Source organism: Erythranthe guttata, chromosome 14, assembly GCF_056151865.1.
Source record: "Erythranthe guttata isolate IM_541 chromosome 14, IM_541, whole genome shotgun sequence".
Taxonomy (NCBI): Eukaryota; Viridiplantae; Streptophyta; class Magnoliopsida; order Lamiales; family Phrymaceae; genus Erythranthe; species Erythranthe guttata.
Window position 1 is genome coordinate 9,335,649 of NC_142546.1, and position 27,771 is coordinate 9,363,419.

General features: G+C 36.7%; 7 protein-coding genes across 8 annotated transcripts; 2 read left to right on the forward strand and 5 right to left on the reverse strand.

Annotated features, from left to right (window-relative positions):
• The first annotated feature begins 1,977 nt into the window (after positions 1-1,977).
• LOC105954657 (NAC domain-containing protein 6) lies at positions 1,978-3,200 on the forward strand. 2 transcript variants are annotated; one of them, XM_088813065.1, is made up of 3 exons: positions 1,978-2,224; positions 2,311-2,588; positions 2,687-3,200. In XM_088813065.1, exons 1-3 carry the CDS (start codon positions 2,032-2,034, stop codon positions 3,002-3,004), a joined length of 789 nt encoding a protein of 262 aa, XP_088669191.1. In that variant the 5' UTR covers positions 1,978-2,031; the 3' UTR covers positions 3,005-3,200. The 2 variants fall into 2 exon arrangements, with proteins under 2 accessions (XP_088669191.1, XP_088669192.1); XM_088813066.1 differs by having other exon boundaries at positions 1,978-2,155.
• Positions 3,091-4,123, reverse strand: LOC105954655 (uncharacterized). The gene has a single exon (XM_012978326.2). It carries the CDS (start codon positions 4,055-4,057, stop codon positions 3,221-3,223), a length of 837 nt encoding a protein of 278 aa, XP_012833780.2. The 5' UTR covers positions 4,058-4,123; the 3' UTR covers positions 3,091-3,220.
• An 821-nt stretch (positions 4,124-4,944) lies between these two features.
• Positions 4,945-6,054, reverse strand: LOC105954654 (uncharacterized). The gene has a single exon (XM_012978325.2). The coding sequence runs from the start codon at positions 5,937-5,939 to the stop codon at positions 5,049-5,051; it is 891 nt and encodes a 296-aa protein (XP_012833779.2). The 5' UTR covers positions 5,940-6,054; the 3' UTR covers positions 4,945-5,048.
• Positions 6,055-6,298: 244 nt separating this feature from the next.
• On the reverse strand, positions 6,299-10,087 carry LOC105954653 (uncharacterized). Its single transcript, XM_012978324.2, has 4 exons — positions 8,502-10,087; positions 8,137-8,300; positions 7,329-7,552; positions 6,299-7,242 (listed from the first exon to the last, which is right to left on the reverse strand). Exons 1-4 carry the CDS (start codon positions 9,691-9,693, stop codon positions 6,516-6,518), a joined length of 2,307 nt encoding a protein of 768 aa, XP_012833778.2. The 5' UTR covers positions 9,694-10,087; the 3' UTR covers positions 6,299-6,515.
• Positions 10,088-11,999: 1,912 nt separating this feature from the next.
• LOC105952485 (mitochondrial import inner membrane translocase subunit TIM44-2) lies at positions 12,000-17,496 on the reverse strand. The gene is made up of 14 exons (XM_012976048.2): positions 17,147-17,496; positions 16,942-17,054; positions 16,238-16,321; positions 16,031-16,106; positions 15,649-15,693; positions 15,108-15,545; positions 14,946-15,014; positions 14,343-14,407; positions 14,183-14,251; positions 14,022-14,094; positions 13,631-13,735; positions 12,842-12,913; positions 12,510-12,572; positions 12,000-12,371 (listed from the first exon to the last, which is right to left on the reverse strand). The coding sequence occupies exons 1-14, from the start codon at positions 17,228-17,230 to the stop codon at positions 12,237-12,239; spliced, it is 1,491 nt and encodes a 496-aa protein (XP_012831502.2). The 5' UTR covers positions 17,231-17,496; the 3' UTR covers positions 12,000-12,236.
• Positions 17,497-18,306: 810 nt separating this feature from the next.
• On the reverse strand, positions 18,307-21,311 carry LOC105952484 (O-fucosyltransferase 16). Its single transcript, XM_088814049.1, has 8 exons — positions 20,870-21,311; positions 20,505-20,581; positions 20,333-20,421; positions 20,043-20,217; positions 19,742-19,923; positions 19,543-19,645; positions 19,104-19,435; positions 18,307-19,003 (listed from the first exon to the last, which is right to left on the reverse strand). Exons 1-8 carry the CDS (start codon positions 21,198-21,200, stop codon positions 18,634-18,636), a joined length of 1,659 nt encoding a protein of 552 aa, XP_088670175.1. The 5' UTR covers positions 21,201-21,311; the 3' UTR covers positions 18,307-18,633.
• A 2,636-nt stretch (positions 21,312-23,947) lies between these two features.
• On the forward strand, positions 23,948-26,034 carry LOC105951175 (uncharacterized). The gene is made up of 3 exons (XM_088812671.1): positions 23,948-24,833; positions 24,919-25,942; positions 26,028-26,034. The coding sequence occupies exons 1-3, from the start codon at positions 23,948-23,950 to the stop codon at positions 26,032-26,034; spliced, it is 1,917 nt and encodes a 638-aa protein (XP_088668797.1).
• The last annotated feature ends 1,737 nt before the right edge of the window (positions 26,035-27,771 follow it).

Here is a 27,771-nt window from a genome sequence, read left to right on the forward strand (position 1 = left end):
ACCCTTGGCGAGCGAAATATTTTGGGGGCACTGTATACCCCCAGGGAGTCGATAACCCTTGGCGAGCGAGATATTTTGGGGGCAGATGTAAGCCCCCAGGGAGTCGATAACCCTTGGCGAACGAAATATTTTGGGGGCAGATGTAAGCCCCCAGGGAGTCGATAACCCTTGGCGAGTGAAATATTTTGGGGGCAGATGTAAGCCCCCAGGGAGTCGATGGCGGTGGTGCCATAGGTGGCTCCACATGTGGAGCAGGTGTTGGTATCGCGTTGGGAGCATTTGCTCCCATCGTGGCGATATATTGGGTCACGGCCTCTGTGGCAGCGCGAGTTGAAGCTTCTGCTATCATGCGTTGGAACGCATCCTCGGTTATTTGAACCATTCGAGGAGCAGGGAGTGGTGGATCGGCGAGTGGTGGGTCCCGAGGAGGGATCACCTGAACCTCGCGAGGTGGATCTGCAGCATGTGGAGGAGCTGGCTCCGCGGCACGTGGAGGAAGTGGCTCCGCGGCACGTGGAGGAGGTGGCATGCCAGATCCTCCACGGACTGGGAGGTTATTAGCTGTGTCATTTTCTCTCCGAGCTGACGCCTCAGGAGGATCTTGATTAGCTGTGTCATTTTCTCTCCGAGCTGACGCCTCAGGAGGATCTTGATTAGCTGTGTCATTTTCTCTTCGAGCTGACGCCTCAGGAGGATCTTGATTAGCTGTGTCATTTTCTCTCCGAGCTGACGCCTCAGGAGGATCTTGATTAGATGTGTCATTTTTTCTCCGAGCTGACGCCTCAGAAGGATCTTGATTAGCTGTGTCATTTTCTCTCCGAGCTGACCGAGCTGACGCCTCAGGAGGATCTTGATTAGCTGTGTCATTTTTTCTCCGAGCTGACGCCTCAGAAGGATCTTGATTAGCTGCATGATCTGGTTTGCATCGTTCCCACAGACGGCGCCAAACTGATGATGCTAATTACTTAGATCACATGGGGTAATGTAGAAAAGAAACTGGGAGAGCAAAGCAGATCAGTAGCTTGACAACTTGATGATCCTGAGGTACCTGCGATCATAGAACATATGAACTAAGCCGGGGGTTGATCCGGCGGAAACCCCTCCGACGGTCAAGTCAGACGTGCTGATCATAGAAATAGTCCAGAGAATACGTATTGTAGTATTGCTCAGTTAATAGGACGTACCTTAAGAAATGAGTTCAAACATTTATTTATAGCTTAGTTGAGATTGTCGGGCCCAAACCTTACTTGAAGGTGATTGGGCCTTGGTGATAATGGTCTTCGATATTGGGCTCGTGGCCCAGTAGGTAAATAATTTGTAGGCCCATTGGATTGGGTCAATTAGGCATATCAAAACTCATTATCCAAATACTCTTAAAATTAATCTTAAAAATAAGATGTAACCGTAAAACATCTTATCTATCAGTTTAAAATAAATTTAACCAAACACAGCCTAAATTCTGTGAAATTTTCTACTCATAAAATGGTACTTAGCGCACCTTAATTTCCATTAAGACACATAATCATGCATCATCCGTGATGATCAGTCATGATATGTCTTTATGCGACCAATTCAACCTGTTCATTATTAGAATATATATATATATATATATATATATATATATATATATATTCATGGAAACTCAATGGAAGGGAATATTTGATTCCCTTGGATTGAAAGTTTAGTAAAAGCCAAGAGAAATAAATTAAATGAACCAAAGAAAAAGCGCGTTAACAATAATCTTGGTCTTTGTCCACCATTCACATTTCATAAGACTCTATAGACTTGAGAGTCTAACACTTTCCACTCATTCTTCTTCTTCTCATTACAAATTAAATATATAAATAATAAATAAAGTGTTATGTACTATGTTGCATATATATATATATATATATATACATATATATATATATATTTATATATATATATATATATATATATATATATATATATATATATATATATATATATATATATATATATATATATATATATTGAACTTGCATATATGTTTTCACGTACGCACTTGACATGAAATACAAACGAGCCATGGATCATGAATCAACAACAACATATGATCTTCAATTGCCTGGTTTTCGATTTCACCCCACCGAAGAAGAGCTTCTCAACTTCTACCTCCATGCCTTTGTTTTCGGTAAGAAACTTCGTGGCGATATTATCGGCTTTCTCGATGTTTACAAGCATCACCCTACTCACTTACCAGGTATATACATACATACATTAACAATAACTTCATTATAATTTAGAACCGTAGTTTGGTTATTGATGAATGAATCTTTAATGAAACAGGTATGGCTAAAATTGGAGAGAGAGAATGGTACTTTTTCGTACCTAGAGAGAGAAAACGTGGCAGTGGAGGAAGGCCAAACCGGACTACAGAAAACGGATTCTGGAAGGCGACCGGTTCCGATCGGAAAATACTAAGTTTATCGGATCCGAAAAAGATGTTATTAGGCCTGAGGAAAACACTTGTCTTCTATGAAGGCAGAGCGCCATGTGGAAGAAAAACCGATTGGATCATGAACGAATATCGTTTACCCGACGATACATCCTCCCGATTAGCCAAGGTAATTAATTAATAATCGTAATTATTCATATTTTTTCTTCTTTCCTTACATTATTTTAGCTAATATTGTTATTGCATGTAATTATATTAATAATGCAGGAGATAGTGTTGTGTAAAATATACAGAAAGGCGACGTCGTTGAAGGTTTTGGAGCAGAAGAGGGAGGTACAAATGGAAGATGAAATAAATACGTATCCGATAATCACCCCATCAATGGACTCGATGATCCCGTTTTGCAATCAATTTGAAGAAGATGTGGGGCTGTTGATTAGTAGTAATAATAATAACGGGATAACGCTGCCTAATGAGAGAGAAGGTTTAACAGAGCTACACGTGCCTAAGTTAAGTACGGAGTATTGGGATCAAGAATCTTTCTGGACGTTGGAGAATCTCACCCCTTTCTTGCCGATGTGCTAATCCGATTTTTCTTACTTGTAGTTTTTTTAAGATGTATCTAATTAATAATGAGCATTTCATTGACGATTTTGTTGATGGTGTTAAGATTTTTCTTTTATCAACTGATGTACATTAAATCAGACGAATCATGTAGATGAAACAAACCTCTGTATTATGTTTTCTAGTTAACCATGAATGGAAATTTAATTTACAAGTATATTTTCATTTTAAATATGGCTAGTGATTGAGAATATTGAGGAGGGAAACTCTGCTTCGAATCAACTGTCTGAATAAGGAATCAAGTTCTTGTTCGAGACTTTGAATGCTCGAATCCATCCCTTTTAAGTGAGTCGTAATCTCCTCAACTTGTTCGCTTTCTACGCTCGTTTGCAGTAAGCCATCAATCTTCACAAATTCATTCATATTTGCTACTTCGTCTTCGCTCACGACTTTCTTGGATTGCATCATCTTCGATACAATTGACCAGCCACTGCGTTTTGCTTGAATCTTCGCCCCGTTCAAATAAGACAACAAAGATTCAAACACAGTAACAGCGGCTAACTCTGTCTCTTTTAAGGTACACGCAACACCCGTTGTCTCCGAGGATGCATTAATAATACTTGTGAAATTACTCCTCAAATCTTTCAAACACTTTTGGATAATCTTCTTCGACTTCCTTCTTGAGCTGAGATAACAGCGAACTCCATTAGCTGAATCATTTGATCTCCTTAGAGAAGAAAGTAGCTCTTGCAGATCTTCCTTCGTGTTTGAGACGAGATCTTTAACCGTTGTGCACGCATCCAAGAGGCTAATATAGCCATCCAATATTTGGTCAACCCATTTCTCCTCACATTCTTGTTGAATGTGAGGCAACATAAGCAAATCGTCGGTTTCGGTATACAAGTTTTTGAGGTTGTTTAGTCTGTTGTTGAGTGAAGAAAACGAGGCCTCGGAATCTCTTACTAGAGTGGATAATTTTTCGTTGAAATGAGATATGGATGGATCTGATTTACAAGGCAAGCTAAGAGAGCGGTTATGGTGAAGGGTTTTTGATTGCAAAGGAGAGAATGCCATTTTTTTTTTCCTTAGTTTTCGAAAAAACCGAAGAAGTATGTGATTTGAGAAAGTTTTTTGTTTGTGATGTCTAAGATTATGAATTAGGCAAGTATGTATTTATACAAGGGTGAAGGAGACAAAGGGAATCTTGATTAGTGTAGGAGTGATGTGATATTGATCTGGATTTACGATTATAATGGCGGTGTTTGTGCAATGTCTCCCACCGTTTGGACCGATGGAGCTGTGTCTAACCACATTATTAGTTTGTGCACGAGTCATTTATTATCTGTCTTGCCTAACAAGATTTATCGAGCCATCGTGTAATATTTAAACATGCTAAATATTATTGGCATAACTGCACATGGTAATGTATTATTTAAACTGTAATGCACGAGGCGGGGGTGGGGGGATTTTAATTAGTGTATTTATTATATATAACAGAGGAAGACAAATTATGTTCTTTCGTGGCATTATAGAGTCGGGTAGGATTTGCGAATCTTGTACAGCCGTGCACACGAGTGGATTTTTCAAATTGTTTACAAGCACAAACGACAAAAACGAAGAGCTCTTTTTATTATTGAAAGCGTGTGAGATTTAGGATTAATAATTAGTTTCGAATCTGGTTAACGATTTGGTCAGTCATTGTGCTCTTTTTAACAGGCAAACGGAATCTGGACAGCTCTGTTATATCATTAAACCTCGCAAAAAATGCCCTCGTGTGGCCTTAATTGTTGTCATTACCTGAAAATCATTGTTTAAGTTGGATCAAGGGCCCCTTAATGAAACTGAAAGGAAACAAGCTGTCTTGTAGATGAGTTTAAGCTGTTTCATTATGTCTTAATTTGAGTTTATGTAACTTGTTGATAAAATTAAGGATCTTTAGGCAATAAACAGTAAAACAAGGGTGTATGAACTGATATATATATACATGAATATTTTACAGCATATCTGAATAAAAGTGTACAAGATATTATGTACATTACTTTTGTTCCTATTATTACAAACTACTCTAGTGCTGACTGTGCATGTTGAGCAGTGAAACTCTTGTTCTGATCAAACGTTTGAACAAGCGTTCGAGCGTTTCTTCAACGACTCGTACGCTAGCATCAATATCTCTCAGCTGCTGCTGTAGCTCATCGATCTTCCCGCCATTGTCACATTTTGATGATGTCATAAAACCAGCAGTAACAACCTTGTACAAATTAGCATCCATCTCTGCAAATTCAACGCCCTGCCGTGCCTCCTTGTCCGAAAATTTGATCAGCCTGGAAACAAGGGACCACCTGCTGCCACGTGTCATTGAAGAATGCCCACAAATACTCAACAGCAAAGCCTCGAACACGTCCAGAGTAGCCATCTCAGCCTCCTTGAGCATGCTTATAATAGCAATGGTTTCTTGATCTTTTTCCAAAGCCAAAACAGAGGGCTTGTTTTTCAAACCGCTGATATTTTTCAACGACTTGTTAATCATCTTCTTCGCCGACTTTCTCGAAATCAAGAACCCGGAAAGATTTTCTGAACTCATATCTCGTCTTCGCCTGAGAAACGAGAGAAGATCTAATACATACTCCTTTGCTTGAAAGACGGAATCTTTGGCCGTGGAGCAAGCATCCACGAGGCAGAGATATCCGTCCAATATTTCTTCGACCCATTTTTCGCCGCATTCTTCGGCGAAAACTTTGTGGGTGTGCGGCAAAAGCAGCAAATCGTCGATACAATTATAGAGATGTTCGAGAATGTGTAGTTTTTCGGTGATGGATGATAAGGAAGAAGTGGTGGAAGTGGAATTTCCATTTTTGAGCCTATGTAAATGGTGGTTGAATAGGGGTGTAAGGGGGTGTGATAATCTTGAAGGCAAGCTTGAAGAGCGAGTGTGGCTTAGGATTTTAGCAGAAATCATATTTGTTTTTTAGTGGTGTGTTTGTTTAGGACAAGGGCTTTGGCAATTAGTCCTATTTATATATGATGAAGTTAGAGAGGAGACAAAGAGAATCACAGATGAGTTTAATTAATGTTGATTTGGGTGTACGATGCTGTCTGATGCATGTTTCTCCCACCACATCGATCTCCAAACTCACCTGCAAAATATTATAATTGATGCACGAGTGTCACCGACTGTCTCTCGTTCCAAGAAAGGGCGACTCCGTTGTTTTTCTAGTGTCTTGGTGTTCTCAATTGTCAATGCTCCAATCTCAAATATATCTTTTTTAATTCATTCTACTCGTATTTCCAGCGAACATACGAGCGACACTCAAGTCCTAAAAATAACAGCCGAAAAGCTCGTATACAAAAATGTCAATGTAACAAAGTACATAAAAACTAGTGCACTAGTAACTTTACATGGCCTAACATTACTCTCAAAACTTACATGACTTGTGTCATAAAGCAGCATCCTTTATTTTATTATTCTCTATTCATATATCATCACCAAAAAAGAAAAAAGAAAAATTAATGGTACGTAAAACAAAATCGAAAACTAAGAAACTTTGTCATTCTCGTGTCTAATATGATGATCCTCTTCAATAACTTGCAATAACTCCTCGTAAACTTTCAGCGAATTAGCAGTAAATTTCCCCATTTCTTCAAGAACACGTTGAAGACTACCCTGTAAACTCCCTCCTTTAGTTGTTGTTGTCTCGCTCTGGTACACAACCGAAGAAGACATTGTTACCATTCTCTTGTCTAATGTCTGAATCTCCTTTTGCATCTTGTGGTCGTCCTTATCCAAACTCTTTATTTTTCTCTCGTCTTTATTCGACAACATTCTCTGACGCATCTCCGCCTTATCCCGGTCCCACAGCTGAAGCACATTCGAAGCAAAGTCTCTCATGGAATCGACCGCCTCCTTTTCAGACATTCTGTCCAATGATTGTGACCAATGATTACAGACAACAAACACTTGAGGAGCACCGATTCTACTAGGAGAGAATGGAACTATCCCGTCTGATGTTTCTTCCGGAACATAGAGAAGACACTTCATAAGCCAGTTGTTCAATGCTCGTACGTAACTCTTTTGTGCGGAAATCCAATACGAGAATTTTAGTGTCCAATTAACGAGATCATGTTCCAGCTGGCGTGTGGCTTCGAAATGGGAATCACTAAAATGCTTTCGGAATGCTATTGTGTCTAAAAGTTTGGCTTCTCCGATTGCTTGGCATTGATTGTGATGGCACTCGAGCATCGATTTCCACATTCTAGTTAACCTTGAATGAAACCAAAAAAAAATATGAAGAAATGTATGTAATATTAACAATCGTAAGAGACAATATGGTATTGAGTATTAACATACCCTTGAATGAATTCGTTTAGCTGTGGCCATAATTCGTCATCCCTCAAGTTATTTATCTTGACTGAGATCTTATCGACTACTTGAATTGCGATATTCATTTTCGTGGAAAGACTTCTGACTAATGTTCTGGTTGCATTGACTTTGTTAGCCTCGGCGCCCCTTTCATCCATATTCTTGATTTTTTTGGACTTCCTTTCATGGAGAACTCTCATTTTCTCCTCTGCCTGCAAATGGGAAGAGCATAAGAAGACTTTAACTAAAGACGATAATTAAAGCTTAACTGTAGTGCGATAAAAAGTTTACATTACGTAAATGTGGACATTTGTGGATTCCTTCTTTTTAGTATCAAGAATACTTTACACTTGGATTGAGAAACGAGAAATTTCGAGTGAAATCCAATAAAACACAATCGAAGCTCTAACAATTTCGACAGAGTTGCAAATTTATGGAAAGTATGAAAAAAAAACTCCCGCAAAATACAATTTTGATGACAAAATTTTGAGGTTAATATACCCTACTTCATGCAAGGCAGTTGAAACATACTGCAAAGAAATACATCCATCATCAATATTCCATCTGAAAATATGGGTGAGGAATTAAATGTGAAGGTTGTGTAGGACCGAACGAAGCTTCAAATTTAATTCTTGAATACGGGACCACATAAATAAAGTAGACAAAATGAATCAACTACACTTTTCCAATAGGTTTAGAAACAGGGTATATTGAAACAGGGGAAGAAAAAGATAGACAGAAAGGAAAAAAAAAAACATGGGATGGTGAAGTTAATGTAGGGAATTATCAGTTGTACCTTAACTTCTTCGTACAGTTTTTTCTCCCAGAGATAGAGCTTATGTAGAGTGGACGAAAGATTTTTAGACCGCAGCTCAACATCGTAATCGACATCTAAGATGACATGATCACCATTACCGGAGCTTTTAGATAAAGAAGGCAAATGGAATATCTTTGAAGGAACTGCCACAAGATACCATAAAGTTAAAATCATTAAAAAAGAAAAGAACTCTTAATCTTACAGAACAATCATTTAAAACATCCGAAAAGATGGGACCATGAATTAATTAATTCTTACAGACAAATAGGTGGCAAACTACAACATAAAAAACAAATCTTGATGGTAATGACTAATGTTTAAAAAAATAAAAATCAAATCTTTACCATGATGGCTGCTGTGTTTCCATTTATATGGAAGTTTCCCAACTTCAAGAAACTTAGCAAGCTCGGTTCCAGATTCCGAAGCGCGGTCGAATTGAACTTGAATCTCTTTCACAACTTCAATATCTCCCTTTAATCCACCACGGGCCTTAAATCCACGCTCTTTCGGCCTCTCCTCAACATCCACCACATTATTATACACCATGTGCTGCAATTCAGAATCATTTTTTGCCACCTCAGCAACCTCTTCCGATGCTGCGGCCTTTGGGTGACTGCTTCTTCCACCCGCACCATCGGTAAACTTCCGATCGCCGTGAACTTCTTTTTTCACCACCTCGTTGCCGCCGTCATCCTCCAAATCGGGTATACCTTCTTCCTCTCTCACCTCCCTCGAGTCTTGGGTTGGAGTGTAAGCAGGGTAATACTTCTCAAAGGTCTCGAATGGGTTCAGAAACTCCCACGTGGAGCTTCTTGGCGGAGAGGGCGGAGCTGGAGGCAGTTTCGAACTTGACACGACCGCCGGTGGTGGTGGATAAGAAGAACCATATCCACCTCCGGCACCGTAGCTTTGATAACCGTTATTCTGATTAGTGTTAGTGAGGTAATTGGGATAATTAGGATAATAGGAAGAAGAGGAAGCGGAAGATTCACCCATATGCATAGTTTCTTGACTCATCGGCCGTTGTGTGTACACTACAGACGCCGTCGTTTGTTTCTTCATATAACTCATATTCATAAACCCCCCTCCTCCGCCGCCGCCGCCAGGGAAATTGAGATTGGGATTCCCGTAATCAGGCATGTAGCCGCCGCCGTAGGGGTGCTGGTGATGAACCGGCGAGCTGTCGTGATGATGATGATGCAAGGAATCAGAACCGGAGTCGTCGTCGTCGGAGCCGGAATGAAAGTGGAGATGAGAACCGGAGTTGGAGTGGGAGTGGAGATGGTGCTGAATTTTGGGCGGAGACGAAGCCCCCTTCCCCTGCGGCGGGGGGAGGTTGAGGGATGAAGAAGGGTCGAGATCTTGGTTGAAAAAGCGGTCCAAGGAAACGCCGACGGACTTGAGAGAGAGAAGATAAGCAGCATGGGCTTCGGCGAAGGCGAAACGGTGCCGTACGGCTTCATCGAGAAAAGAGCAGCGGTCGCGGCAGAGAGCGACGGCGGGTAAGTCATCGAGCTTGGAGGTGGCGCAACCCATCGGAAATTGATATGGGTTAAGGCATGGTGGAGGTGGAAAAAAGGAATATGAGGGTTTGGGGAAAAGGGCGAAAAGGAAGATGGTGGAGAAGAGGGAATCTTCTCTTTTCTTTATTTTTTTGTTTTTATGTTATGGGTTTTTGACAGCAGGCGCACAGTCGTCGTCGGATAGTAGCAGAGAGAGAGAGAGAGAGAGAGAGGAGAGAGAAAGAGTGGTGTTATTACATATCAAATGTATGTGTTGTTGGAAAAAAGGAAGATCATTCTTTTCGTAAAACAAAGAAACAGTAAACTGTAATAATACTAAAAATGAGGGTAGTGGTAGGGTTTGACTCTTGTATAGCACCATATTGCTTTCTCTGATTTTTCCTTCGCAACTAAATTATGATGTTTGACCTTGACCTTTTTCTTACTATTTTTTTTTATTTCTGCGGAACCACTAATACTATTAATATATACTATGATTTCACTAATTTTGATTTACAACTCTACTGTGTTTGACTTTATATATATATATATATATATATATATGCTATTTCATTTTATATTCGATATCAATCAAACTATGTTTAAAATTATATTTCAAGTGATTAATAATACAGGTGGAAGGTTGGTGGCAAGAAAAATTGATGCAGTAATAATAGGTGAAATTTGATAATTTTTTTAAAAAGAAAGGAGTATTCAGCATTAATAAGACGAAGATTTGGCAATCAAATACACCATAAATAGTATTCATGCCTCAATTACTCACCTACACATAAATCAATTCAAATTTGCAAAACTCATTTTATTTTAATTTGGTCGTAAAGTGGAAATTATATGGGAAGAAAGACTGTATGTAATCAAAGTCGAGAATATATGAATAATAATAATATAGTAATACAAAAAGTATTACTTGAAGTCAAATTAAAGGATCAATGAGAATATCCATATCTTACCAATTTTTAAATGAATATTCTTTTTTTTTTAAATTAATTTTGCAAACTTTAAGACCAAAAAGAGTAATATAATGTGAAGCTTTAGGGGAGGGATCTTCTGCTTTACTTGTCAATCCAATTCTCACAACTTTTAATCATAATGTTCATTTAGGAATATGGGAAAGTTGAATAAATTAAAGTAGCTAGCTAGCATTACATTTTTTTATATTATTTATTTATATTTTCTTTAGATAAAGAATGATGAGATATTTTCATGCAAGTTCGATCAGTAGCAAATTAAAAGGGCAAAGGGTCATTGATTGATTCCCATGCAAACATACCACAATTTTTAGTTTTATTCTCATTCACAGTTTATACTTTATTCAAGTGTGCAATATAATATATTATATTATATTCCTGGTGTAGAAAAACAATGCATATATGCAGTGTGTCCCGGTTTGCCCTTTTTTACGCAATAATATCATATTTATAAATATTATCAAATTCAGCACACACACTTGGCTAATTAATGGTACTTAAAAAATGCATGTGAATATTGTGTACATACAAGTACATATAATTTACATATCTGCCAAAAATAAAGGGGATCCCAATTATATTATTTAATTTGGGACTTCTTAATTGGTCAATTTTCTTTTTTTCTTTAAAAAAATAGATCATTTTTAATCTTTAATTATTTATTTGAGTACTGTTTCTCATAATTGATAACAGTACAATGATGTTGTTGGTTGAGGGTACGTACCCTACGATGGTAAATGAATCTCCAAATTGTAAGAAAATTCATGACAAATTATATATAACTATTCAAATATAGTATAATTAGGTAATTTCTCCAATATATTAATTAATCACTTGCACCAATTTTAACATACTCTAAAAAAAACAATGGATGGTGTAGATGAGTGTGATGAGGTAATAATTGAAATGAAAGTGGAGAGTGATGAGGCAATGAGTGTAAAAGGATACAAATCCAAAATGGACGGCCCGTTTCAGGTAGGCCCGCCCGCCCGCCCACTGCATGTATCCAGATTTATAACCCGATTTGCGGATCCAGTACAAACATTTGTCCTTGTCTTCTTTATCATCTTAATTATATACAAACATTTACAATTTCGTCAATTTCTTTATTCATTTACCTATCATCATGCCTTCCATCACTTCAATTTCTTTGCACATGAATTTTCACCTCCGCCCGGCCTAGTTTCCATACAAATTTGATCAAATAAGTAAACACAACAATCAAATAATGTCATCAGAATTTTTTTTTTTCCATTGTTTCGTTCATAATTTTGAATTAAATAATATTTTTTACAGTACTCAATAAAAATTATTTTCTGCTCAAAAAAATAAAAAAAAAACGGAAATCTCATTGAAACATTACCTTGGAATCATTCCAATAGATATTCTGAGATCCATACATGTTTATTAATAATTGTTAATTACCCTGCATTCCAGGCCACAATGCAAAATTGTACCAATTTGTTTGACACAAATTGCGCTCGAAATTTCCTCAGTTGCCAGATATTAGACAGAACAAAATCCTCATCTGGTAAAACATTTTATCATAGATTGAACATATTGGGTAAAAAAACAAAAAAAAAAAAAATCAAATCAAGGCCCGAACACCGAGTTGCTGCATTTCTCTAAGCTTCCATATGGAGTGAGTAGGAGCACCCTCTCCGAGTTCTTCTGGATCTAACTGTTGCATTGCCCATGCATAATACACTGTATGGATAGTATCCTGCTCACCCACAAGTTTTTAATTAGACCAACGTAACAGAAGATTGCAAAACGTAATACGAGATGAACAATTCAGAATATGTCCTCTTCTTTTTTTAAACAGAAATCTCAAAAGTATGGAAAAGCAGTGGTAGCTCACCTGGCCACCTTCTGTTATTGAGCCGAGTTTATCGCGTATGCAATATATTTGCTGTGTCTGGAACTGTGATAAATTTCGAGGAAGATGGTGTCAATTAACGACATTGTTGTGTGAGAGCTTGTTCGTACATGAGGTTTTGTTGTTTCTATAATTATTTTATACAAACATTGAATACTTGATAGGGAAGATGCGCAAACTGATTTTTACAAGGGTTTAAAGATAAATAAATACTAAAACAAATCCGAGGATTAAATAAAATTATCCGTGTTTTACTTTTACTTTATTTGGTGGGGGAAAGGGAGTATAAAGATAGCAAAAAGGCGAGTCCTTACATTAACAATGATTATGGGAGTTTCTCCCATCATTTTGGTCTCTTTGACTTCGGCTTCTGATATATGTAAAATCTGCACCAAGGACAAAAAAAAATATTTCACTACAGTCGAGTAAATTTAGTAACGAGTATACACCAAACAAGCACTACCTCAAATGAAACTGACTGTTAGGTTAAAGAACAAACTTTGTGAAAGCCGCCACCGAAATAAATCAGTTACGCAACTGAATAGAAACCTTATGGATCTTAAGTAATTCCAATCAATTCAAGCCATCTTAATGATTTGGTAGTTGGAAAAGCGCTTAGCTACTCACTAGGGGAGCAAACCAGTCATATACTGAATTACATAAACCTTCCTCACAGTTACATACAGAACAACTCACGTACAACCATTTGGGAATGTTCTCTACTCTTCGTAAGCCAAAATAATCTAAGAACTGAAAACACCAGCCCAGAAGGAGAGTGTGCCATACACAAAACAACCAAAAACATAAATGTGGAAAAGCAAAAAGGACCGCACATAATAAAGGCTGTCTAAGCTTGTGAGCTAAATAGAATCCAAGCAGTCTAATCACTTGAATTGAACGGATTAATGCATATTTTGAATTATGGTTTCCCTCGACCTTAAAACATTATGGCTTATATTTCTTCAAAGAAAGTCTATTACAAGGACCGTGCAAGTAAAAAGTGATAAATGCACAGTTTTTGAGCTACCGGAAGTCAACAAAATGTGAAAGAAGATTACAGTGCCTGCACATGAAAAGAAAGCAATATAATTATGAAAACTTACCTTGTTATCAAAGAAGATCCCTTGGGTTTCATAAGCATTACGCTCTGCTTTACATCGCTCAATTACATTAGGGCTACAGTACTTCTCTAGAACTGCAGTATCTCCCTGAAGACAGAAGACACATAAAATGCATCATGGTACAGAAGAAAAAATATCTGATGGCATGATACCCTCTAATAGCGGCAACAAAAAACTATACTCAAGTAGACACTTTCTGGAAATAAAAAAATCTAAAAATATAATTTTGTTTGTTAAAGACTCCAGGAGCCCAGAAAGAAGAATGACAAAAGGACATCCACGGAATAACTACAAGTTTCACAACATCTGACCCATTGACCAGCTAATTATGCATCAAGTTTTCCACCGTAGTACAATAAAGTTGAAGACTTACTTTGAAATAAGCATTGAGAACTGGTTTAACCACCTCTTGAACCTCAGATAGAAATTCTGGTAAAGAGAAGGTCCTACACAAGCCAAATTTTATATCAAATATGTAATACTTTGGAAGCATCGCTGTTTTACAAGGATGAAATTAGGACATGTAATTCTTACGGATCTCTGCGACGAATTTCTTTAAATGACATGGCAGCATCTGATTCTCCAAGGACAGTTTCACTGATACTGTAACATAGTAAATGAGGATTATTACTTTTGCAGTCTCCATTTATTAGCATTGTAATATCGATTAGACAGAGAGAGGAAACCAACGTACTCTTGAATTTTGTGAACAACTGGATGATCACTGGTCTCCCATCTCTCCCGCATATCTTCTGCAATCTGCAGACCAGGCAAAAAGATAAAACCTATGACAAAATTATCTTATCTTCACATGGACTAGACAATTCAAGCAATAATGTCTCTCTTACAAAATAGCATACATAATATATGAGAAAGGACATATCAGGATCCTCCTAACCTAACTAAGCCTTGAGAGCTAACAGCAAGTACAGGTATAAAAGTCTAATAGACAGAGATGTCATGGAAGTACAATAACAAAAAGTATGCCTAGGAAGATGGAGCTGACATCGTCTAATTGCAAGTATTAGCATTGTAGCATATTCATGTATCAGCAACCCAGAATTGGTTTACAAGAAAGATGAAATCACCCTGAGATGCTCGTAACCTAAATAAGTAAGTCATGGCTATTCAATATCAAGGAGAAGAATCATTGTTCATTCATAACATATTATACCTGCAATACGGGATGAATAACATAAAGTGCATCGAGCTGTTTAAGTTAGAACAAATGTGCAGCAACATATATTTTTAAAGCAGCAATATGTAAATTACGAGATAGAATTTATATTCCAAATACCTCTTGGCTCTTCTCAATGACAGGCTCACTAAAGCCACTAACACGCTTGAATATAGGATTTCCTTGCATCTGAGGCACAAGACAATAATATCAGGTACAAGGGTGGGAAGAAAATCTACAATTAGCTAGGAGAAGAAAGATTGGATGCAAAGAGCATATTACCTTACTCTTCAAAGCCTCCCATTTCTTACTCCATCGGGACTGCTTTGTAGGTAAAATAACGATATCAGTGCGCGTACTTCTTTCAATGTTTGGCGAGGGAGCAGCCGAAGAATTATCATACTCAAGGTGTTTTTTCCTGTTTGGATTACCTTTTAATTCATCTTTCACAATGTCATAGCCCTTCTTCACCAAGTCAATGGGTTTTGCTTCCTTCAATTTCTGGAATGCTAACGAGACCTTCGGAGAGATGTAAGAAACACCAAACTTGAGCTTGTCAAATGGTGTTTGGGCATGATCACTAGATTCAGATTGCTGCTTCCCCTGCTTCTTTTCTTCATCAAATGCAGTCTTGCTTTCATTTTTGTCATTTGTGCCATGACTATCTGAAGTTCCATTGCTTCCAGTAGACTCTTGCTTAATACCAAAACTTTCTTTGACCTGAATCAAATTGATGAGTTCTTAACATCCATCAGTCAACAATGTTGCAGTAGAAATGATAGAGCACATTATTCTTATTTCTTGGAAAAGAACTTTTACGAACCTCCTCTTTAGCAGCCGAAATTTTTTCTTCCACACCAGCATAAACCTTCAGGAAAGAAAACAAAACCCAAGATTCACCTTCAGTAATATAGAAAACCGAACCTACAACAGTTACTTGCTCATACTCTTAGTTTATTTGCATTGTACATTCAAATACCCAACTTTGCAGCCACCCTCTCATCACCAAGAAGAGTAACTAACTATCCAATCCCTGCATCTTTCTTGAGCACAAGAACTCTACCAGTGTATATAGAAATATCTAGATTTCTCAAGTCCAAGCCCCAAGGAAATTGGGACAAACACTATTTGCCAGGAAATAGTTAACAGAAATTATTACATGTTTTTAAACCATCTATGCATTGCAGACCAATAGAGGATTATACCTTCTTCGCCTGGGCCTCAGCCTCTGTCCACACACCATCTACATGCTTGTACAGCTTCTCAGTTGTCTGCTTCGTTCTGCATTTCGCGATTTCAGCATCTCAGAGTCCCCAATGGAAGTGTCTGCCAGCTTTGACATACAACAGTATGTCTCAGCCTCTCCATAATTAAGTAAGTGCTCTACAAATGAAATATTGAGAAAATAATACCTAATCTTAAGATCCTCTTTTACTCCTTTCAATTCCTCTGCTTTCTCCTTGATTTGCTTAATGGATTGTTTAAGTTCCTCGTTACTGCATATAAAGTAGTCAGGATGTTGTCTTGAAAATACATTGAAAATAAATGTATTTGAAAGATTATCCACCACAAAGAAGTTTGCATATAAGAATCAAGGATAGAAAAGAGATAACTTCAACATGAAGAATAACTTCCGATTTTTAGCTACTGTTCAGTACTTAAGCATTACCACAATTAACACCACTTTTCAGAACATTAAAATTCTCAGCTCAAAGAAAGCTTTAAGGCGATCATACCAGAAAAAAATGTGCACTGCATTCAATTGAAAAGATCGACCACGATTCACTATGATAGAGCTAGTCATAAGTCCACAACGGGAACAGCATTTATAAACACACAGAGCGAAAAAAATATAACCACTTAACTATTGATAAATCAAACATAAGAAAGAAGAATGTCTTCATTATTTTATTTTTTCTTATCCCTTTTTTGGGGAGTCAGGCTTCAAGTAACTGACCACGAAGAGTTATCTTCGCAAATCCATCATGGTGACTGAATGTAAGGAAAACCAACATAAAGTCATAACATTCACACGAGGAAATCACAAACTAATCCTAGCACCAAGCGAAAGCAAACGGAACCAAAAAAATCCCGAGTTGAACATACAAAAGAATACCTGTCGACTTCACCTTTCATCTTCTTGGAGAACTCATTGAACACACTGAATTCACGTCTAAACAATTGACTGTTGGGCGAAACTAATTGCGGCATCGGCCATCTACCCGTGACCTAAACAGAAACAATCAACACATGAAAGAATATTCAAAAAAATATTCAAAAACACAAAAAAGTAACATGAAAAAAATTGAGGAAACACAGACCTGTTGAGATGCTAACAATTGCTGATGGCGAAGAAAAAGGTGTTTAGATTGATATAAATTTCTGGCGAGCATTCTGCTGGCCATGACAAATTACAGAAATTGTAGTTTTAAATAAATTCCAAGAAAATGATTGAAGAATTTAGGGTTTAGGGTTTTATAACGCTCGATAGTGTGATAGCTTTCTGGTGGAGCAGAAGGAAAAACAGAGTGTGGGGGAAACTTGGGAAAAGGGACTCGCTTTTTTTGCCCTAGTGCAAATTATCAGATTTGTTAAGGTCTGTTTGGGTCGCACGTCGCAGGGCCTCATTTTTTCACAAAATTATATAAAATATTTAAATGGAAATTCTTGTAACTTTTAAATTGAATAAACAATCATACAAATAACAAAATAGATTTGCATGGTTTTACTTTATCATAATGTGTCATGAATTAAATCACATTTGTTTCAAATAGTTTCTCATTGAATTCTCAATAATATAAATATACAAAATGGTAAATATTTTTTTGGTTTCAAACATAATCAAACGAACAAATGGAATCGAGTCAAACGAATGTTTTTCAAACTTATTGGAATTTTTATCGATCTTTCAAAGTTGTATTTAACTTAGATTTGATAATCAATCAAGCCAAACATGAATCAAGCTCGACTAACTTGATTTAAATGTACATGCTTCATCATTTTTTCTTTTTTGTAATTGAGTTCGAGTTCGAGCCGAGTTTCATTGTTTACCGGATGAAAATATATCACCAAATTTGGTTTATTACCGATCACGCAAGATTCTCCGCGGTCAAATTTTTCTCGACGACAGACTGTCTCTTTTTACACCGGAGATAAATCTTCGACTATTCGTATGGGCTTTAGACTGGGCCTTGATCCTTCAAGGATCCAGTCCAACTCATTGGATTTGGCCCATTATGCCAAATTCACCCCATTAATTATGTTACATACAACCTTTTAACGAACAATCCCAAAATGAATATCCAATAGTTAAATTTGATTTTCAGTCCAGTAAATCTACCAATGAATAATTTCCTAATAACGCATTAAAATACGAAAAAACCTTTTATTCAATTGTCAATAGTCTGTAATCTAACAAGAAACAAATTTCGGACTACATTTTTTCTCATATGTATGTATGTTATGTTATCATCAATTGACATTTCAATAACAAAATGAAAATAGCAATTGAGAAACATTCAAACAATTCAAGAATATTAGTGGCACTTACAAACTCTTTGACAAGTTGAATTATACAGAAGCAAACAAAAATCTTAGGGGTACAAAAATATTGAACCCCTTAAAGAATCAACTCTCATTTGGCAACAACAATTGAGGGCGTATTCGGGAAGAAAAAAAGAAAAAAAAAAAACAAAGGAACAACCATACAAAAAACCGACCAAATTGTTAAGCAGATCGATGATGAAGAATATGTTAGTCGTTTGAGCAGATTGTAGACCAATCATGTATATGTATGTACGTATATACACTAGAATCTCCCCTGCAGAATTCCATTTTCATCATCTGGATATTCTGTTTCTGATAAATCTGTCTCGTATTCAGACAACACCTCATCGTTACTTATATCTACATCTTCTTTACTACTACTACGACTACTACTACTACTTCTACTTGTTCTTTTTTCAGAATTTTCACATATGCAAGACCAAGGATTTTCGTGAAACTCACCCTTCCTCGTATTATTTACCTCGTTTATTATTGGTTCTCCCATGAACCCCGTTTGGAATTTCCGTACATTTGATGAAAACTCTTCCCATGTCGTATTGTCTCGATTAAGGAACAACTTTTGTAGTTTCTTTGTGTTCGGTCGGATTGTTGGTTTGTGACCAAAGTATCTCCTGTAATATATTAATAACAACAAGCACAACTACTACTCAATATCAACATTTTAAATCTTCCCAATTTAGTATTTAAACATGCATGTATTAATATATATACCTTCTTCCAGAGAGTATCTTGGCCATATTCCCGTTGTTATTGGTGACAAAAACGTCACTTTCATCGCAAACGATGAAGTCCAATGCAGCCATACGAGATGAATATGGCGAAAATTGTGCTAGCTCTTCTTTAATGGCAATACTCTCTTTAGTATGGATATTTGGGAAAAGGGATTTAAGTGGTGCAAGTGCTTCTTCACCTCCATATATTTCACCCGATGCTACATATATATGAATTTCTTCCCCAAATCCCAATGCTCTCAGCATTATCCCAACTTCTTCGGGGCTCAGCGGGCATTTCCCATGCCTTCTTTCCCTCTCTGGATCCTTTGTCTGAAAAAACAAAAATACCATGCCAATTCAGACAAATATATTATATATGTTAATCAAGAAATTGGGATTTCATGCTACTTTTTTGTATGTAACTATGTAGGACTCACGTGTAACGTTTTCCACCTCCTACGTATTGCACTTAGTTCTTTCGTTTCTTTCTCTCCTCCACCATAGTAGCATCCAGAGAAGGCCAGCATATCCGGTTCGTATCTGTTTTTTTTTTCAATAAAACTATTTTTCTCAGAAACAAGAATCCCCTTTTACATGAATCACTTATCAATACAAGCAAGTTTCAAGAAGATTAACCTCAAATGCAGTGCAATAAAATGCTTGCTTTTGATTCTCATTCTCTCGACTAATTTCCGGCCCATATCCCGAATCGGATCATTAAACCTCAACCCATGGTAGTTAACTCTGCATCGCAGTTTCTGCAAATCGTCTTCGAGCAAATTAGACAGCCTGTAATCGAACTTTGTAAGCTCAACAGCCTGCGCATAACGAAAAAAGTACAGTTCATTTAATGTATTTCAAATTATCCTACAACATGATATTTGTACAGCTTAATTCTCTCGTTAGAAAGAATATAATAAAAAAACATAACACATACATGTTTCTTATTAAAGATGGGAAGAATACGAGTCTCGTAGCATTTCGGATTGCATTTCCTTGGTACACGAGTGCTTAATACTTTCGTTGCGTTTTGAGGGAGCTCTTTTACAATCTTCACATCTTTCGACATGAACGTCATAAACCAGTCCACATCAAATATCTCTGAGAAATTACTGCAAATTAATTCAAATGAGTTGAATGAAATTTAGGAATTTTAATAACATGATATGATCTTGATCTTGATTAAGGTTTGTATACATATACACTAATGATGATTAGCAAATAAACCTGGGATCCTTCCAGAAAGATTCTTGGTCAAGCTTGGGCACGACTAACGTAGCTTTCAAGATATAGGCAGCAACAACGGCATCTACTATCTGTGTTAATCGAACAATTACTCTAAAGAAGATGATCGACGAATTTAATTTAATTTAATTACGGTGGGTTAATTAGTAATTACCCCTGTTCTTTGTTGATTTAAGCCTCCACTAGCTGCTATCAACAAGTATCTATTTGGTTCTGTATTTATTTCTGCAGCTGCAATATATATGTGATTCATAACACGTGTCAGAACAATCATGTACCTGATATACATATCCAATTAACACGAGAAAAGAGTAGTGATTTTTCGATCTTCCTATATTATTTAAGTGGTTTTGTTTGTGTGCATTGTTATCTATATATATATATATATATATATATATATATATATATATATATATATATATATATATATATATATATATATATATATATATATATATATATATATATATATATATATGATTTAATGACAGAAGGAATGGGAGATAATGGAGTAGTTACTTGTAAAGGTGTCGCTTGGTTTGCTGCAGCCGTGAAATAAATTGGATTGATTTGAAGTCCAGAGTTGACGGCGGCGTGATATTGATCTTTCTCCGATCATCACTTGTTGGTGGTTGGCGGTGGTGATGGGCGGAGGAGAGAGAAATGAAAGAGCTGCGAAGAGGAGAAGCAAACAACCGCAGACGGCGGAGAGGAGATGGAGGAGGTGGTGGTGGTGGTGGTGGCGGTGACTCTGGCGGCGGTGGCGGCGGGGGCGGAAGATAAGACCCTCTAAAATCTGCAGACCGATCAGTTCATCCATGTGTTTGTTCTTCTTATTCTTCGACGTCATTTCTTTTTAGAGAGAGAAACTAGTATGATGGACGATGGGAATCAGAGAGAGAAACTCCGGCGAACATGTCGACAACGTACGATACACAACTATATATATATATATATATATATATATATATATATATAAATATATATAAATAAATATAGAGAGAGACACAGCAACAGCACAACAACTAGTTCTCAAAACACACCTACATACAGTAGTACTGCTTAATTCACCTGGAATTAAGATCTTCAATTGTACTTAATCGTGTCTGTTTAATGACAGTGACAGTGTTTATTTCCCTAATTACATTTGATTTATTCTTCCGATTTGAAACAATTAAACGCCACTCTCTCTTTCTCATTAATTTTATTCATAATCCCCCACTAACCCTCGGGATTTAATTTTCATCTCATCTCAATATTATATTCAAACTAATTTACTTTTTACTTTTTATATTATTTTGGCAAAATATCTCTTACATTTTTACTTTTTTTTTTTAAATAGTAATTACTACTCCACTAACTAAATAATTAATATAGAAAGCATTAACTAGAAAATCCGTTTCCGGGGATATGTTATTGGATTAAAATTAAGTTTAAACTTTTATAACTTTGACGTTGAATTTAAAGGTTATTTCACTTTAAGACATACTACTAATTAATTATCAAAATATATAACTGATCGTACCCAGAGGTTTTATCAAAAATAAACTACGGTAAAATAAATTATTATTATTAAAATTTTGTGCGGGTTTGCTTTTACAGCAGATTGGGTTTTTCCGTACGATCTTTTTCATTGTGTGCATGATAATTAATTAATTATGTTTGATTAATGAGAGTCAAACATATATATATTATTAATGACATTTTGAATTATTGTTCAAGTAGGAGAAAAAAGACGTGCATGCCAATAAGCTAACAAGATAAATAAAAGTGTTGATTTGAATTGTCTTGGTATGTATGTATATGTATGTTTATTAAAGGGAAGGTGGTATCGCACTCCCAGAAAAATGCAGCTTAATCATGGTTAGTTGGTTGATTGGAATCAAAGTTTGGAACTCGTTTGTTAATTCATTATTGATAATAATATTATTTTGGTCAAATCATCATCCGAATAAATTGCTCTTAAGACCGGTTCAATAGACATTGTACATCTACTCAAATTCAACTCCTTACTTCTTCTTCACTATTATTAATTTACACCTGGTTATTGTATGTAAGGATATATGTTTTCTTTTTTTGGAGAATGAATATATGTATATTGTACCATTTAAATAGATTTAGACATTTAGTTCACTAAACTGGTTCAATGTATCCAATTATTTGATTTCATGTAGTATTATCTCACAATCACCAAATTAAAGAGATAGACTAAATATGTTATTTTAGAACAAAAAATTAATAAAAGTTTAGCAAGAACCAACATTACTAATTGATGGTTATTAATTCTTATGGGCCAAACCCCACCATGAATGTCTTTATTATTTCTGGGCTCCGGACAAGGCCCAACTGTGGGCCCATTTGATTGTAGCCTTCTTTTTAATATTTTGATTCCTTTTTATGCTATTGGATCCAATTTTATTATGAAAAAACTTTCTTTTTGAAGGAATTATGAAAGGGGAAATGTGGGATAACCCCCTACTTTTGAAAATATATATGAGAAGGCTCAATGTTTTTTTCTCTCTAAGGCAAAAGCCCATATTCTGAACTTAATTAGGTAGACCCCCCTGAGGAGATAGGATATGACTATTTTACCCTTATTTTATGTTTTATTGGGCAAGGAAATTTCCTAACGGTATAGAAGGAAGCAGCTTATTTTTCTCCCTCTCTCTCGGCCCAGTTTCTCACGGTGAATTCTCTCTCTCGCTTTCTCCATCTCAATGGCTTCCTTATACGATTAGGTAGGGTTTCAGATTTTTGGGTGTTTTAGCATGATGTGCGATCGAGGTTCAGCTTTCTCCATCTCAATCGCTTCCTTAAGGTTCGTTTTTTTTAATTTTTTTTACAGAGATTTCATGGCTCGTTTTTGTTTATGATCATGATGCGCGACTGGGTGTTCGTTGATTTTTCAATTGTGATTTTGCGTTTTCCTGTGTTTTTGTACAGTTTGGGGTTTTTATTGGTCAATTGTATTTGTGTTGATGCATTTCGATATTATATTGTTTTTTGATTTTTTTAGAGATTTGTAATTATATATACCATAGTAGTCATGTTTAGCATCGTAGACCTGTTGCATATACAGAATTGTGTCGTTTTGATTTTTTCAGAAATTTGTATTTGATATATACCAGAGTAGTCATGTTTAGCATCATACACCTGTTTTATACCAGAGTAGTCATGTTTAGCATCATACACCTGTTTTATATCAGAGTAGTCATATACAGAATTGCTTTTTTGAATTTGTTTGTGTATATTTTTTTGTTTGTATTGGTATACACAAGAGTAGTCATGTTTAGCATCATAGATCTGTTGCATGTCAGGGTAGTTAAATATATGTTACAGTAGTCATATACAGTACTTTTTGTTTACTGGTCCAGAATGTCTACAAATATTATAGTAATAATGAGGTTTGGAGAATTATTTGGTGTGAGAAAATATATTACTTCCTTTGGATTTCAAGAGTAGGTTGGATACGTAAGGGCCAAATGGGGCTTGTTGCACCAGAACACCATGTATGTCACGTATATGGTTGTTGGTCATAGGGAGGGTGTGTTGTGTGATGATGACGATGTGTTTTAGATGCTGTCGTTAGCGCGCGAGATGTCTCTTGATCGTGTTGAAGTGAGTGTTAAACAAAGAGAGGGAGTTGTTCCTGATGTGGTATCAAGTGTATCATGTTTGTCTAATCGGGCACAGCTGCTTGATGAGGTTGCGTTCGAATTTGGTCAAGGTAGTGGAATCAATCACTTGCAAAATGCTGGAATGTGTGGTCAAACTCAGTTGATGAGTGCTAACTGGGTTGATTTGATCAAGGATGTTGGTCAAGTTTTTCGTGGAGGTGCTGTGGAGTTTAGGAAAGCTTTATGCATGTATTCGGTGGAAACTGGATTTGAGTTTACATACGTTAAGAATGAGCGTGTACGTGTCACATCTGAATGCAGACACATGACAATAAAGAACTGTATGTGGAGGATACACGCATCAGTTGAGAAGGCCAATGGTTATTTTTATATAAAGAAATTTGAGAAGCATCACACTTGTGGATCTTCTTTTGGGTCGTCAAGGCAGAATCGAATGACGTCTGACATTATTGCTAGTATGATAGTTAATTTGGTACGAGTGAAGCCAGACATGGTTGCTAATGATGTTGTTGTGGAAATGAAGCTGAATTATGGAGTCGACATTAGCTATTATGTGGCTTGGAGGTCTGTCACGGCAGGGAAGCAACATGTTTTTGGTGATGATACTAGTTCATACTCACACTTACCGTCGTACTTCGAAGAACTTGGTCGTACCAATCCGGATAGCGTTTATAATCTTGACATCGATGCAGATACGATGAAGTTTCGACGTTGTTTTTTTGCTTTTGGTGCATGCTTGTCGGGTTTTAAGTCATGTCGACCAACACTCTCCCTGGATGGAACATTTCTGCACAACAAACACAAGGGCATTTTGTTAACTGCAATTGGGCAAGATGGTCATAATAGTAAGTTTCTGTATCTTTTAATGTGATTTATGACTATATATGGCAATATGTTACTAAGGCTGTTGTTGTTTCTTTTTGTACACAGAATTGTACCCAGTTGCATTTGGCATAGTTAGTGAAGAATCTGATAGCAATTGGGCTTACTTTCTTACTCATTTGAGGGTTTGCATTGGCACGGATCGTGTGGTGACGTTTTTCTCGGATTGCAATCACGGTATTTTGGATGGGGTGAAAAATATATTCGCTGATTGTCTTTATATATATTGCTTGTATCACTTGCATTTAAATTTGTCAAGTAAATGTAGAGGTTGTCCATCTGGTTTTCGAAAGAAGATGGCTCATTTGTTTAATGCTTGTGCCTACGCTCCAACGAAATCTGAGTTTGATGTGCATATAAAGGAGTTTATAGAAACTGGAGGTACAAGGATTAGAAATTTTCTAGCAGACCTTCCGTATACCAACTGGACTTGTGCACATTTTGAGGGGAATAGATATGGGCAGATGGCATCTAGTGTTGCAGAATCGTGGAATATGAAGATTGGCGGCATTCGTGGCCTGCCTGTAACAAATGTGGTTGATGGTCTTAGGAGTATTATGATGGTGGAAATGTGTGTAAGGGCAGAGGAGGCTGCGGTTATGTCAGTTGTACTTTGCACTCCCATTCAGGGTGCTGTTGATAAACTAGTACATGACAGTAGATTTTTGATAGCAAAGAGGGCATCGGAGTACATTTACGAGGTGCTTAGTACTCCAACAGCTGTTGTTGACATTCGCAACAGGTCGTGCACGTGTAGAGTGTGGCAAGTCAACGGTCTGCCGTGTATACATGTTGCGTGTGTTCTGTTCCATAACAATAATGATGGTTATGCATATGTTGACTATTATTACACTGTTGAGTGTTATAAAACCACGTATTCGCACAGTATTTATCCATTTGTCAAGCCAAATTTTGATGGTGATTTGCCTTTGGTTGGACCTCCAGATTATCATATTCGGCGTGGCAGGCCGAAGGTGAAGATAATTCCTTCGAGAGGTGAGAAGGTTAAGAGGAAGATAAAATGCAGCTCATGCAACCGTATGGGCAATCACAACAAGAAAACGTGCAGGAGGTATGTATGAGACTTGAGTGGAACAAAAATGTATTTCAATTTCTTTTTTTCTTTTTCTACCGCATTGAATTTGTGTGGAACATAGGTTGTGAATTTTTTTCTTGAGTTTCCAAGTACATGATCTGTTTTTTTAAGTAATGAATTTTGCTATTACTGATACATGTAAGTACAGTTTTCTGTGTTTGGATTCTAACACCTGCAGTCACTTAGTCATATGAGTATTTACAACTACGGGGTCTTAAATAGTCATGTGACTATGTGACTATAGGTGACTATGTAGTCACAGGTAGTCATATTGTCATCGACCTAAAAATATAGATTATTAATAAATAGTCATTGATAGTCATACGACTTTGTGACTATACGTGACTACGTAGTCACAGATAGTCATATTGTAATCTCACCAAAATATGTAGATCATAAAGAAGTAGTCAACGATAGTCATAAGACAATGTGACTATATGTGACTATGTAGTCACATGTAGTCACATTGTCATCTGACTTGATATGACTTTATGTAGTTGTTCATAGCTGTATGTAGTAGTGTCATACAAAAGTACTACAAAATGACATTTGAAGAATGGTAATGCATATAATAGCCATAAGAAAAGATGTTTTTCAGTACTGCAAAAATATCATACAAAAGTACTACAAAATAGTCATATAAAAGTACAACTACATAAGATTCTGTTTTGGTGCAAGTAGTTTACAGAAATAAAAGATTCACTTAATAGGAATAATAATTGTCCAATATCAATTAATCTTGTAGTGGAGCAATGATTCAACAACGGACCTCCTCATGCAATCGACACCGGTCTCAGCGTCGTTGGTAACTAGTGGAATTTGGCGGAATGTGTTCCTTGTAACAAACAGGACAAAAATACCACAATCGCTTGAATCATCTGCTTGTTGGGGTGAGTCATTTACCTCATGCAGCGGTGCGTTTATGGGAATGGCGGAGATGTTAAACTTCCTTGCTGTGTTTTCGACATACATTTTCTTTGTACATGAATGAATTAGATATTTGTTTATTAAATAGGTAGTTGCTGGAAATAAATAGTCAGTAGATTTTTACCATGTCGGTGGCGTCAATCAGGTATGGGTCCTTAAGACCTTTGCGAGGATGTAATGAGTTGTAGAAACGCCACTCATTTGAATTTCTGTCCAATATTAACAGTGTCCAGTGGTTAGCCCCGGTTTGAGGATTACCGTCGGAGTGTAATGGGAAGATGAGGTATCTATGTTTGCTAACTTCTGCTGGTATGCGGAATGTTTTATTTCTGGACTGCCTCAACGATGTCTGTTAGAACTACTGATTAGTTACCACGGGAAAACATATACTTCTTTTCAAAAAAACAATTACAAATATATTATCGACTTTGTACCAGTAGCATGCTGGTGAACGTCATGCTTGTTCCTTTAAGCGACTCATAAGCGCTACCTTCAAACAACCCTGCAGCTTGCTGATGTCCCAATATCTCGCAGTAAGCATCTATAACCTGTGATTGTACAGTGTTATTAAATTTGTTTACATAATGTGGGCAGGATAGTTTGTACATTGTTATTAAATTTGTTTTTACCTCGCCCGAAATATCTTCCTTTCTGAGGATGATAAAGATTTCAGCCATCCGAACATGAATATTGCCATCTGGATTCTTCCACACTGTTCTACTGCATTTATAAACATTTTTGAAGTATGAATAAGACATATGATTGTGCAGTCATGGGTAGTCATATGACTATATGACTACTCTTGACTACATTTATAAATAGTCATAGAGAACTAGTCACTGATAGTCATGCAGTCATATGACTATATATGACTGTAT